General features: G+C 29.0%; 1 protein-coding gene across 1 annotated transcript in view; it reads right to left on the reverse strand.

Moving 5' to 3' along the window:
- Positions 1-14,414, reverse strand: part of tho2 (THO complex subunit 2-like protein) — a 134,716-nt gene that overhangs the window by 67,083 nt on the left and 53,219 nt on the right. The window contains exons 16-21 of the mRNA XM_075378427.1: positions 12,443-12,607; positions 11,978-12,262; positions 10,199-10,315; positions 7,866-8,057; positions 5,047-5,175; positions 3,281-3,409 (exon numbers count right to left, since the gene is read on the reverse strand). Coding sequence (XP_075234542.1) covers positions 3,281-3,409; positions 5,047-5,175; positions 7,866-8,057; positions 10,199-10,315; positions 11,978-12,262; positions 12,443-12,607 — 1,017 coding nt within the window. The remainder of the gene's footprint in view (positions 1-3,280; positions 3,410-5,046; positions 5,176-7,865; positions 8,058-10,198; positions 10,316-11,977; positions 12,263-12,442; positions 12,608-14,414) is intronic.

Here is a 14,414-nt window from a genome sequence, read left to right on the forward strand (position 1 = left end):
ATTTATTTTTATTCTTTTTTAACCACATTAAATTTATGGCCACAGGTTCTTAATTCACAGAACACTAAGATTTTTGATGAGTTTCAGAATATTTTACTTTCTGCATCAGTCTAGTAAATAAACTAAAATTTATTATCAGTCTTTTAAATTGTCACTTTTCTTTTAGCTGTTGTGGTAAATGTATAAGACTGACATACATGCTTACACTTCCTTTAAATATTTAAAAGCGGGCATACCTATCCCTAACACACAAATCAAGAACTCATTCATTAGAATGCCTATTTATTTCTTACGGAATCAGAATTGTAAAAGTGATCATAATATTTGTCACAAATTATAAGTTAAAACATAAAGAAAATTCATTATTTTAATATTAAATATTTTAAAGTTCCATAAAAAATGGAAACCTCTATTTAAAAATAATTTAACAAAAAAAGTTTAAAATACCACCAAATTTATGGTATTCTGATAATTGTTTTATTACTATTTGAGAACTCAGGTACCTTTAAGCATACTTACTTATGGATTCATCAGATATGTCAAATTATCCCATAATGCACATTCTTTTGAATCATCTGATTTATTCAAATTTTTTTTTATGCTTTGCATTTACTTCATATTTTACTTCTTTCCAGGCATTTACAATACTTTCTAACAACAAAGAAACTGAAGGCTTATTTAGGTTTCCAAATGTTGTACCCATACAGTTACTATAGTACATTTATTATGTACTTTTTTAAACTTCCTTTAAATGGCCAATTCACACCTACAGCTACAGATTGAATTACAGGCATTGCACCTTGAACCATTACCAAAGCTGTATTCATTTCCTTATGTGCTTTTTTCCCATTCCAATTAATTAAAGTATTTTAAAAATTAACAAGTTCGGTGTCGAAACGTTTCAATTCAGACAAAAACACAACCTTATTTTTAAACTTCCATATTTATTTGGAGATGAACCTATAAGATACTGTTTAATAAATACATTGTGTACTTGTAAAAATAATGTTCAGTTCTTCAAATTAAAGACCCACACCCACAAAAAAATCATACACTCCAATCAAGACGGGAATATAACCATGAACTGAATTCAAGCTGATGAAAAATTCACCTACAGAAATATTATCACAACATACTTCCTAAGAATACCAAATACCTTTCATCACAAAACCACTACTTTTGTTCTTTGATCACAAAACCTATTCTACTGTGATTAAAGAACATAAATATGAGGTGGAGTTCAAAATTAAGAGCCAATGAGCTATAAATAGCGATTGGCAACACAGATTGGTTCATGCAAGCACAATAGCTTTAAGTGGTTTGTTGGGAATGTAACCACCACCACATTGTCATCAGTTCATTGTTGTTTGCTTTTTTGAAACAGTGTGTTAAAATGAGTGTGGTAGTAACAAATCCCACTAGTTATCAGTGACTAGATAAACGCATGAGGACATAATACTGCTGAAATTCACTCACGGTCAACTGTGTGAAATATATGGCCCCTACCTAATGAGAGAAGGAAAAGTGAGGCAATGGTGTGGCGAGAGACACATACAATGTGATGAAAGACGTTCTTGAAAAAAATAATTATAAAAAACATAGCTGGAACATATGCGGCGATTTGAAATTTATAGCTATTTTGTTATATATGCAGTTAGGCTATACAAGTATATGTGTTTTCTTTGCGAATGGGACAGTCGAGCTAGGGATAAACATTATATTACCAAAGACTGGAAGAAACAAGACAACTAACTCCAAATGGGAAAAATATTATTCATGAGCCCTTAGTTGAACCTAAAAAAAATGTTTACTCCCTCTCCATATAAAGCTAGGACTAATAAAAATTTTGTAAAAGCAGTGAAGAAGGATAGTCCAGGATTTTTGTACATCAAGCAGAAATTTCTGAATGTATGTGAATGAAAAATTAAAGAATGCATAATTGGTGGTCCTCAAATAAGAGAGTTTGTCAAAGATGATGAATTTTAACTCAATGTTAAATATAATATAGAAAGTGTAGCACGGGCTTCATTCAAAGACATTTGCAAAACTTTTCTCAGCAAATAAAAATCCGACAATTACCACAATATTGTTAATCAACTTCTTACTTCATACAGAGCTATGGCATGCAAAATGTCTTTGAAGATACATTTCCTCCACTCACATCTGGATTTTTTCCCGGACAACCTCAGAGATGTAAATGACAAACACAGTGAACGTTTCCACCAAGACATTTCGGTGATGGAAAGCCGCTATAAAGGGAAATGGAATACTAACATGCTAGCCGATTACTGTTGGACATTAATTCAGGATGTGCCTGAGGCTACTTATAAAAGAAAAGCATCAGCAAAATCATTCTAACACAGGTATGGCCATGCAAAATTATAAATTTTACACATTTTTAAATATATTTTCCCTAATTTTTTTTGAAATGCAATTTATTTAAAACTAAGGGTGATAGAAAAATTATATTTACAGATCTGTAACGTACGCAAAAAAGCAATTCAAGAAATGGTATCACACTTAGAGAAACATTAAAAATTTTTTTTTGTCTGTCGGTGTTATTTTTGTGTTTTGCACACCCAAATTTTCCCTTCTTTGAATAATCTTTTACTGTTTGCGTATAACCTCTTATTCTTTACCACCTTCAATGTTAGGAGGTAAAAAATATGCCCATAATTCTTTTCCACTAAGTTCATCTACATTAAAAAATGATGGCACATTATCTAAGCTGATAAATCACCTTTCAGATTTTGTGATTTCAGATGTTTCTTTACAAGAGCAAACTTTAAAAAGTCAAGTTTTTTTTTTTTAAAAAAAAGGAGCCCAATCAACTTCTTTTTAGAGACTGTACTTAATATACAGACGAACTACTACTTTTCTGCTGTCTCAACACCAGTAAAAATAAATAGTCCCTTTATACCTAGCCATAACAAATATAAATCACTGTATACATTTTCAGGATAATAGATCACTGAAAATGTGATAAGACAGGAAATGTAAATGTTTACGAAATGCCAACATACAGAAAATTTATAAACAAAATTGTTTTTACGGAATCTTATGTTTTACGTAAATCTTATAAAATACTTCTATCTCTTTTCATTATGTTATTACTGAGAGAGCTGGTTAACAGGCAAATAGGTTTTATCCTAAAAGAAAAATAGTTATGTTATTTTAGCTAACTACTATGATATTATAATTAGATATTATGATGTTACAGATAGATATTCAAGTTTAAATACTTCTTATTAATTTTTAAATGTAAAAAAATGAATCTTACCTTTGTTATTTTATAATGCCATTTATGACAAACATGTCTGTAATTTTCATAACCAACATGATCATTAGCTTCAGAGAACTGATTGCTAACACGAAATTTTGTAACAAATCCAGGGTAACTAGCACATTCCTGAAAAAAGATTTAAAAAACTTACATCTATTTATGCACATACAATTGCAATAAAAAATTATTCAAAATTAAAATTTTATCATTACAACATGATTCTTTATGATCCAGAAACATCACATAATTATATTATAAAAAGTAGATATTCATTTAAAACAAATATATTGTTTTCTATATAATTATATAATAATAGTTATATTATATTATTGTTATTACATAAAAAAAACTTCTTTTTTATGGCAAATTACTATCTGTAAATTACACTAATACTATGTATCTAAACCCAAAAGAAAACTTTGGCAGATAGCCAAGTTTTACTCTGGACAATGACTAATTCTTACGGATTGATAATCACTTTGTAAGCCCTACATCACTGTGATTTTGATCCGATGTATCTTAGGTATCAATCACCAATGGAATAAAGGTGGAGACACACAAAAAGCTTAAAAAAAGCAGTTCAGAAAGAAATTTATGAACATTATTTATATTGTTTGCAATTTTCATTTATATATATACACACACATAAAGTGAATGTAAATTACTGTAGTTTTAGATTTCTTCCAACAAGTTAGTGCAGACAAGTATCCTGGTGATAATTTACTATATGGTGCTTGATGTGAGATGTGATCAGTTAAATCTCTAAGATAAATAAGACCAGCCATTATCTCAGTATGAATTTCAGTGGCTTCTCAGATCAATCAGGATAAAACTGCTCATTTAAGCCAATGAGTGAACTAAATAATGTTACATAATGATTTTTGACTTCCTGAATTTTGAAAACTATTTACTGAACAATTTTCTATTTCAGTCTGCATCAATAGATAAGAATTATCTTTGTGTAGATGTTGGTGTATTGTGTTATGAAGATGTGTAGTATATGTTTAAATCTAAATAAATCTTCACACCTTATTTTACATGTCACATGTTCGGCTGATTCTTATGTCCCTGTATTGTATTCTTTCTGCTGATTATATATAAGATTTATTTAAAATTTAACTACTTACATAAATAGTTAGGGCATAACTGAAAACTTATCTTCAAAGGATCCTCAATGCAGCCCTCCCGATTATTTATAAATTTATTTCAGCAGTATTATTTCATGAAGTCATAAAAAGCTTTGGCCTAAAATGGTCTAAGTGCAGTATGCAAACTTCTTTTTAATTTCCGCAACTATGTAAAATCTTCAGTCCTTGTAATATAAATCTGAATTTAAGAAACAGAAATAGACTGCAAGGGAGTCAGCTCGACAAAGAAAAGTCTATAGAAAAAAATTATCCAATTTTTTTTTACATAAAATTTGTAGATTAACTATGTAAAATAGTTAGGCAACATTGTCATACTGCAGCAGCCAAAACTTTGTCTCATCGAAGTCTTGACCGTTATCTCCTAACACTTTCTAGAAGTTGTTTAAAACCTTCAATGTAGAATTGTCACTTGTAGTTTGTCTTCCAGGTAAAATTTTAGTGAATGAAACTTTTACTATTAAGAAAAAAAAAATTTTACTAACTGAAAACTTCCAAATATTCTGGAGCATATTAGAATGTTAATGACATAGCTAGATCGATCCTTAGAAAAAGAATGATTCAGCTAATAATCTCACCTAGGAACTGTTATGAATATTATTAATAAATTAAATTTACCTGATCAAATATTTCTTTTTCTGAATGCCACCTCATAACAGTTTCAAGCATCGCACATAAAAACCGTCCATACCTATTTGCCTCATTTTCAGTGCACGATGTAACTGAATATGTAATATCACAGAACAACTAAAAAAAATTCAAAATATAAATGATTAATATTACAAAAAAAGTCTATGATCATATATTTTACAACACTAACTTCCTTTAGAGATTAACTAGTAATTCTTATCCAATGCTAAATTAATATCTTTCTTTTTCTTAGATAATTTTCTATAACTAATTATGAGAGAACAGACATGTATTATAAAAGATTAGGAGATAAGTATATGGCTACAGATTACATATATACATCCTATTTACCAACTACCTCCACAGGTAAAGCCACCCTTACTAGACAACACAAATATCAATCATACAATAACTTCACAAACTTAACATGGATCTAATAGGAGTTTGGCCAAAACCTACAAAAAAAACCCAGGAAAACAGGATGAAAAATAAAATAAGAATAGATAGCACAAGAGGAATCATCTTCCCTCCACCTGAAGTAGTATTCAAGGCCTTCTCCAGAAACAAGACATCATCCATGTCCAAAATTCACATCAGACAAACTTTACTTAACAGTAAACATTACTGATTAATGGTTTATAATAACTTGCTCAAACAAATTACTCTTCCTGTCAAATACAAAGAACAGGCTCAAGTTTCATTAAAGAAAACACTTGCCTAAAACCAAAATTGAGTGATAATTGCAATTATCCAACTGCAACGATATGTAATCATTCTGCTGGATTCCAACTGGAAATTAATGAAAAGGTAAAGTAACATCTGCATTTAACTATTTAGAAAAATTGTTTTGGTTAATAAAAATCATATTTATCCAACTAAAATAGACTAACACTATTACTATACAAAACTGTAAAAAATCCTTTCCAAAAATGTACAAAAAAGATATAAATATATGAACAGCAATAAAAATCACTTAAAGATATCACTTGGATTAATATAGAAATGGCTTTTAATAAACTTGCTGTCAAGCATCATAACAAGCAGAAATATGATTTAACTAGTACCCAATTTGAAACAAATAAAATTTATAAACGAGTCAAACGCACATAGCTCGTTTTAGAATATAGATAAACATCTATTGCTAGGAACATAATAATGAATATAAAAATAATTTTAAACAAATCTATAAATAATATGCTCATAACATCATGGTAACAATTTATTCATACATTTATAAAACATTTTTCTATCTTCCCCACACAATTATACCATTAACAAAGTGCCAATTGTAAACTTATTTATGAGATCCATGTATATTTATATTGAATAAATGATGCTCTGATATACCAGGTCTAATGCATAAAGACTCAGTATAAGACATCTCCATAACTAATTAAGACAGTGAGGAAGATTAGGAAATTTAATCATTCCTGTTTATCTGAAATTTGTTTTTTAAATTGGGAGTAACTGTGGTGTCCATCCAAACCTTTTTACACAGTTGACACAGCAGTACAGAACCCTTTTTTTGTGGATGCACAATGAGTGTCATTCTCAGCTCCTGAACATAATGTTACTATAGTAAACAATTAAAAATTAAGCAACAGTAATATAATACAACAGCACAGATGTAAACCCCTATGCTGTAAACTAAAGGCAAAAAAAAAACCACAAGTAAATAAAATATTAGAAATCTAATTTAAAACAACAAAATTACCATTTGACATTTGCCAAATGGCATAGAAAGCCAAACAAAAAAAAATAAAAAAAACATTTTAGTAGTAATCAAATATTTGAATTAGATGCAAGACTTAAAAAATAGTAAATGAAATAGTAAACAGAATGTAAGTACTGTACATATTTATATTCTTCCCAGATTTATACTTGTGTTTGTAGTTATATTCTAGAAAGAAATTGATTTACATGTAATAGAGAATTAATTCAATCAAGGCATCATAGTAAATAATTTTTTTTTTTTTTGTTTGAGTTTGTAGACTAGGAGAATTAAACTGAAAAGTGTTTGGATGTGAAGAAGAGTAACATAATACTATTATACAAGAGTAAAACTGCAGAATACTATTAGAAACTATTCTAGACAGGTCTGAATATCTAAAAAGTTATGAAAGATTGATTAAAAAAGATTATAAATAATCACATTTTTTCTAAAATATCTTGGATTTATCAGCAAATTTCTGATGGCAAAATTTGTTATGAAATTTCCTAAAGATACCATTGAACAGAAAATTCAATTCTCAATTTCCCCATAAACAAAATCTGCAAAGGAATTTTCAATTTAAAATCAATACTATTTTGTACAAAATTTCATAACAAACAAATTTTGTCCTCAAAGTATGCTTGATAAATCCTATGTTATTTCAAAATATTTCAGAATAATGCACATTTTCACCTTCTTTTCTGCATCATTTGTTCATAACATTTTTGGTTCCACTTTTTACAAATCCAGACCCCTTCAAATAGTATTCTTCCATGTTTAAGAAAATATATGTTACACCTTTTTACATCCACTTCAATTCATAATTCCTCTGAATTATTTGTCTTGAAAAGACAAATTATTTTAATCATACTTTTCTTTAGACCAAAATTAAAGTTAAGACCTTTTTACTTTATCTGAACAACTTGATATCCGATATGCTATGTTTGTGTTATACATCAATTATTTTTTGTTTAAAAGTACATCATAACTTTTCTATGCTTTTTAGTCACAGCATCACATTTAACATGTAATCTGCTGGAACTAGGATTAAGAAGAATGTCATCCAATGAAATATAATTATAAACGCAATACTTACACGATCGTAACAAAGTAAGGTTGAAAAATTAGCCGTCTTTAGACTGTGTAAAGTATGAACAAACTTAGCACAATATACAGCATCAGTCATGGTGAAAACACATCGCGGAAATAAACATAATTGTAAAAACTGCGTTATTGTTTCATTCTTTGCAGATTTAGCTGATCTTGATAAGAACCAACTATCCTTCTCCTACAAAAATAAAAATAGTACTAATTCATAAAGTTGATTTATTATATTTTGTAATATTTACTTTTAATTTGTTATACATAATTATTTATTTTCATCTCTTTATGAACATTACTTGCACACAATTTTTTAAAAAACTAACAATTTTTCTTCTGTTTAATTAACCCTTATATTAAACAGTTTTACAATATGCAAATCTAATTATGTATATGCTTATGAACATAAAGATTTTTAATTAATGTTATGCTGCACTGGAAAAACCAGATTTTATTCTTGCTGTTTGTAGTAGGAAACATAATGTATTTATAACTAGCAAGTTTTTAGTTAAGTTTAAATCTTTTTTTTTTTTAAATAAGCTATCTCAAACACTTTTATAAATAAAAGTTACAGTAAATCATGGCTACATTTTGGTTAGAATGCTGAAAATTAAGTGTGATATGATGCCAATTAAAACTAACTTATTAATATGTTTTCTTTCAAAAATTAAATTGACAACCACTAAAAACCTGAACAACTAGAATTTTTATATTACATAATAATTATACGCACACATATTTTATATTAGGTCTGTTTGAAATATTCCACAACTATCTAAATATTTCACCAACGTCAAATTTCAGACATCTGATAAGTGATGCTCAGTTAAGTGGCATCTTCATGATTAATTTACCATATTTCACAACATCCTACTTTGAATATTTATCAAGTGACAACTGTTTGTTCACGTGTAGATAGAATATATATTGTTACATTTCAAACATGGCTATTATGTAAGCAGTGAATCAACATTAAATGTTGCTTAAAATTGGAGATAAGACTTATGAAAACATATGAAATGACACAAATTTATTCTCATTATACATCAGAGTAAACATTAATATACAAGTTTAAACTGAATAGAATCATGTGACAATATTAAAAAAATGGTAGCTGCAAAGTTTTCTTACAACTTTTGATGTAGGATCAGAAGAAAGTCAACCACATTGTCAACTGTTAGTAAACAAGTACGAAAAATTTACAAATAGAATTAAGAGTTATGTAATATGAATCCATCATATATTTGATGTGGAAAATATTTTTTGAGATTAAAAAAGCACCAAAGGTACTGGTTTTTTTGGAACTATGGTATTCTTCATCATGAGTTATTATTTCATAAATAACTGTGAATTTTTAGTTCTTCACCTCAAAATTTTGAAACACCAGAAAAATTACAGGGAAAAAAAAGTTGTGGAAACACAACTTCTAGAACCTTTATGATGATTACATGCCAACTCACACATCATTGTTGGTTCATGAATTTTTGGTAAAACAATGACATCTTGTCTTCATAACCACTCTATTCACTTAATCTGGCTCCACCAGAACACGATTTGTTATCTTATTTCCTGAAATCCTATTTGAATGAGGGAAATTTTCAGTTAAAGATAATATAAAAATTCATAGTGGACCCCAATGCACAATCTGAAAAGATATTACAAAAAACAAACAGGAGTATTTCCAGATTTAACAATAACAATTAGAATGGTCCTTTTCATTTACAATTTCTGAGTTGCCCAACTTGGAGTGTGGTGAACTTATACCAAAAAGTAAATTGTTTTAAAGATAGACTTTTGTTAAATTTTTTAATTTTTTTTTTTTAATGTTTAATTATTGATCAGTTATTTAAGAGATACTGGAGACCACTTTTGAAAGTTGTTAAGAAAAACATCAAACGGCTGCCATTTTGGTTAGGGCTAACATAGTCTTATTGATGATTTTTGTCAAAAAAAAAGTTTTTTATACCCTTTAAAATAATGTGTTACAACTCCACCCTTCCTGTTTAAATTTTTAACTTTGTCCCCGTAGGGGCTGCCTGGTGAAATCCCCAGGCAGCCCCTACGGGGACAAACTGGGTGATCATTTACTGAAAAATGAATTATTTTAAGATAGACACACTGCACCTGCTACATCTCATTTTTCTGTTTAATAGTAAAATTAAAGTTTCCATGCTTTCTTATTACTGTTTATAGTACAGACACAGAAATTAAAAGTTTAATACAAAATTTACTAATTTTTTGTCTGTGGATATCAGTTATAAAGAATATTAAAACAGTGGTTTGTTTTAAGTTAGTGGATAGTTTTACACAAATTTAAAACGTACAAACCTGTGCAAGTCTTGCTAAAACTTTTTCAACATGTTCCTGTTGTTTTTTTCTTTCATCTTGCAATTTTTCTGTTAAAGCATGGTACCTTTCCTGTTCTTTTTTCTGTTTACTAGCAGGCTACAAAAAAAAAATAAATATTTAAAATAAATGGATTAACTTTTAAAACATGCCATTACAAATTTATATTTCTAAAAGAAAAAACTATACCTTAAAAAAATTTCTCTAACAGAGAAAAACCTCTCTTCTGGATTTAACACATCCAGAAGAGCATCTTAAATGAAGAGAAAAAATATTAAAAAATCCATTTTAGAATAAACAAATTTTAGACACCTGAAGTATTAAACATAAGGTTATACACATTTAAAGAAAAATGGAATAACAAAGAACAATATTATTTCATACTTTTGAAAAAATAAAAAAGTAACTATGATATACTGAGTATATAACAATGAATATTGGGGGTCTTAATTTGTTATTAATCTCTTGGATGAGGTGTTCAGTGTTGATAGTTTTACTTCCACAGCCATAGATTGATTATTTTTCCGGTAGGCAGCGCTGCTGGCAAAAATGGTGACCTCAAAAGAGAAAGCCTTCCACCTTCCAAGTTTTGCAGTTTGCTCAATTAAATTTGTAGTTACTGTTCAATGTGCATTCCATAGAAAGTTTTACTTTGATCCTCCAGAAGACATTCATCAATGGCATAATCGGTTTGAAACAACCGGATGGATAAAAGGAGTACAGGATGACTGAGGGTGTATGAAAAAAATGTCTAACATCAGGGAGTCTTTGATGCAGAGTCCTACAAAATTTGTGTTAGGAAGGCAATGGTAAACTAAAAATACCAGTGATGACAATGTGGAATATCATGATGGTTACATACGTGTCCACACAGTTTACAATCAAAATGTTGTGACATGAAAATGACAACTTTCTTGATTGACTGTATTTAATGAGTGAACATTTAAATTTAATAGAAAAGTTAATACAAAATGTCTGTATCTAGGAGTCAGAAAATCTGCATAACTTTTTCAATGCAAAAGTGACTCCTAAAAATTAAATGTTTTCTATATTATATCCTGACAGCAAGTTTAGAGGTATTTTTTTCCCGCTGAAGCAAGTGTAACAGAAGTTGCTTATCTGGATTTGCTGCCATAGTCATGAAAGAGCTATGTGCATACATGGCTCTTTCCTCAACTGCAAGCTGGCCAAAATATTATTTTACAAGATAGTACACCTTCTCACTGGCACAACACTGTATAAGAAGTTTTTCCTAACCACTGGTTCAATCGGCACGGATAAGATGTGTTGAAGATAACGCCACTGTCAAATTAGTAAAATAAATAATATAAATTGTTTAGCAACCAAAAAAAAACTGTATTAGGTAATATTTTTTGGTTGGTGGTGATTGCTAGCTTCAACATTATCCGGAAAATTAGTGTTAATAATCAGTGTCAATACATTATATTCTTTTTCTAACAGTGCGTATATTTATAACTTCAAAATTATAAACCTGACGGGGATGAAGCAGCACCTATTAATACCTAAATATCGATACAGACCAGATGTTATTGCATTTTTTCAATGTTGTAAGAATTATTCTTTCATTTCTATTTGTTATTCATTACTGTAAGTTAAAGTTAATATAAATTAAATAGCCTCAAAACTCCAATATTTTTTTGTACGTGTGTATGTGTGTGTGTGAGAGTTGATAAATTATGTATTAATAAGGACTTAATGAACTTACTGAGTTAAGTAAGTTCAGAAATGAGTAACACTTACTAAATCTTTTGATTCACCAACAGCAGATGCCAATTGTTTTATTCTATTAATTTCTTTAGTATATGATTCAACAGGAACAAACAAATCATACATAGTTAATGACCAGAATGTAACTAGAAATTGCGGAGAAATGTCTTCCCAAACTTTTGGTGGATGTAAAGGACGAACAGATGTAGCAATTGGTCCCATTACTTCACCGACTGCTTCACAATATTTTGCTTGTTTAGCAGCAGCAGACAATTTTTTACAGTTTGGATCAGACTTTCTTAATGCATCATACTTCATCTAAAAGTATAAAACAAAAATTAAAAACTTTACACAAACACCATATATACTTACTATTATTTAAATATACTATTAAGTAAACATACTTTAAATATTTTACATTTACACCATCCAGAAAAGAGCTATACTGATAAATTCATATAAAAAAATTGATAAACAAGTAAAAAGGTATGTACTTACATTAATTGCATGTGTAAACATAGGTCGTGCCAAAAAGAAAGCAACATCAGTATGTATGTGATACTCAGCTAATAAAGAATGAATTGAAGGTAATCTTGTAACATACTCTTCCATTGACATAGTGGAACCAAGAAATGAACCGTATTGAACAAGAGCATCTTGACACTGTCCAAAAACAAATCAAAAAATATAAATATTCATTCTTTCTTTTTCTTGAAAGTTATAATAAACCTTTAATTTTTAAATAAAAATATAAGCAGTATAGGATTGGGTTTATCTACATTTATTCTTTCCATCACCTGGCATGCAAGTGATGTGTTGTGGGAGAGATCTGCATGCAATGGTTGCTTTACTTGCCAATACCAACCATACCATACCACACCAATGGCAGTTGGTGAATCAAACCATTACGCCATGTTTTCCATCATGGCTTACATTCAGTGCAAGCCAACTGTTGGATTTAGTATAGGTTTCACTATCCAGCGATATCATTCTTTATTCTACTAAACTGCTCATATGGTTCAAGAAAAATTAATTCATATATTAAAAAATGCTGACTATGTCAGATAAGCAATGTCTGTAAGTTCATGTCATTCAGTAAGATGGCAACCAAGGAATATTAAATTTGTCACATTAACTAGTATATAGGATTTAAAAAATCTAGGTTTTAACCACACAAGATTCAAACTGTGTAAAAATTCCTTTCTAATAACTTACCCATACGACTAACATTTAGAAAAACGACTGAAACAAATATCAGATAAAAATCTAATCTTTATCGATGTTCAAGACTAATTCCATTTTTATTTGTCCAACTTCATAAACTGATGTAACATTAACAATATTCCTGACTACAGTGTAAAATTAACAGTTTGGTGTAGCGTTTCTTCATTTGAAACCCTTGGTCCTCTTACTTTTTTAAGATGATCACACTATTACGGTTACATCTCAATTCTAAGTTGGAATAATCAAAAATGTTTTTCTAAGATTACTGGAAAACTAAAAACAAAGATAAAACTATGGTTTCAAGAAGGTGGTGCTACAAGATGTTGCTGCTACAAGAACTTCATGCAGCATTTTTAAAAATAAGTTTTTCAACTGTCATCTCAAGGTATGGGATGTTGCTTGTCCTCTACTGTCTCCAAATTTGAGAGCACCAAATTTTTTATAGGAAGTATTGAAAGAGAATATGCAAACCACTGAGTCATTCGAAGAATGTACTTTTTACAAAGTAATTTTCCCTATTCAGATAATAAAATTACCTTTTCTCATATGTAAACAATTTTTTTCTATCCTTTATATTTAAACAAGGCAAGCATCTTACATTTAAGTCTGATTAAACTAAGGGAGCACACTTTATAAGCCACTTGTATAACAAAAGTAATTCAAATGTATAAATAATTTTAATTATATGGTTAATTTGTTTTTACAAATGGTCAAGCCATTTGAAGTGTCCCAAAAGTCATAAGCTGGTAGCTTGACCAATTAAAAAAAAACTGAAACTTACTCACTTGCTTCTTACACGTTTCAGAACCTTAAAACTATTATTTTTTTTTATTTTTTATTTCAATAGTTTACCTGTGGCTACCATTTTTGTTACGGTGCGAACACCTACTTTTGTGATTGTAAGGGTTTACAGAAAAAAATCATAACTAAAAACCTATTGGTCCTGGAAGGATGAAACAAAAAGCAATTTATTAAAATTTTCTCAAAGTAAAAGATTGGTCCAGTGGTTTATTTACCTATCTCTCTTCTTTCTATGAGAAAATTACCAATAAAGTTGAACATTAAAAAACTGTGAAATTTCACCTTTGGTAATTTTTTCAAGAGGCAGGGATGGCATACACAGTTTGAATTATTTTTTTACATGTAGGTATACGTTAGTAGTTTTACCATAAATAATATTAATGGTGATATACTTACCCCTAAATTTTTATTAATTTTTGAAAACTAATTTTTTTTAAAAATTCAA

Source organism: Lycorma delicatula, chromosome 11 (assembly GCF_047948215.1).
Source record: "Lycorma delicatula isolate Av1 chromosome 11, ASM4794821v1, whole genome shotgun sequence".
Lineage (NCBI taxonomy): Eukaryota > Metazoa > Arthropoda > Insecta > Hemiptera > Fulgoridae > Lycorma > Lycorma delicatula.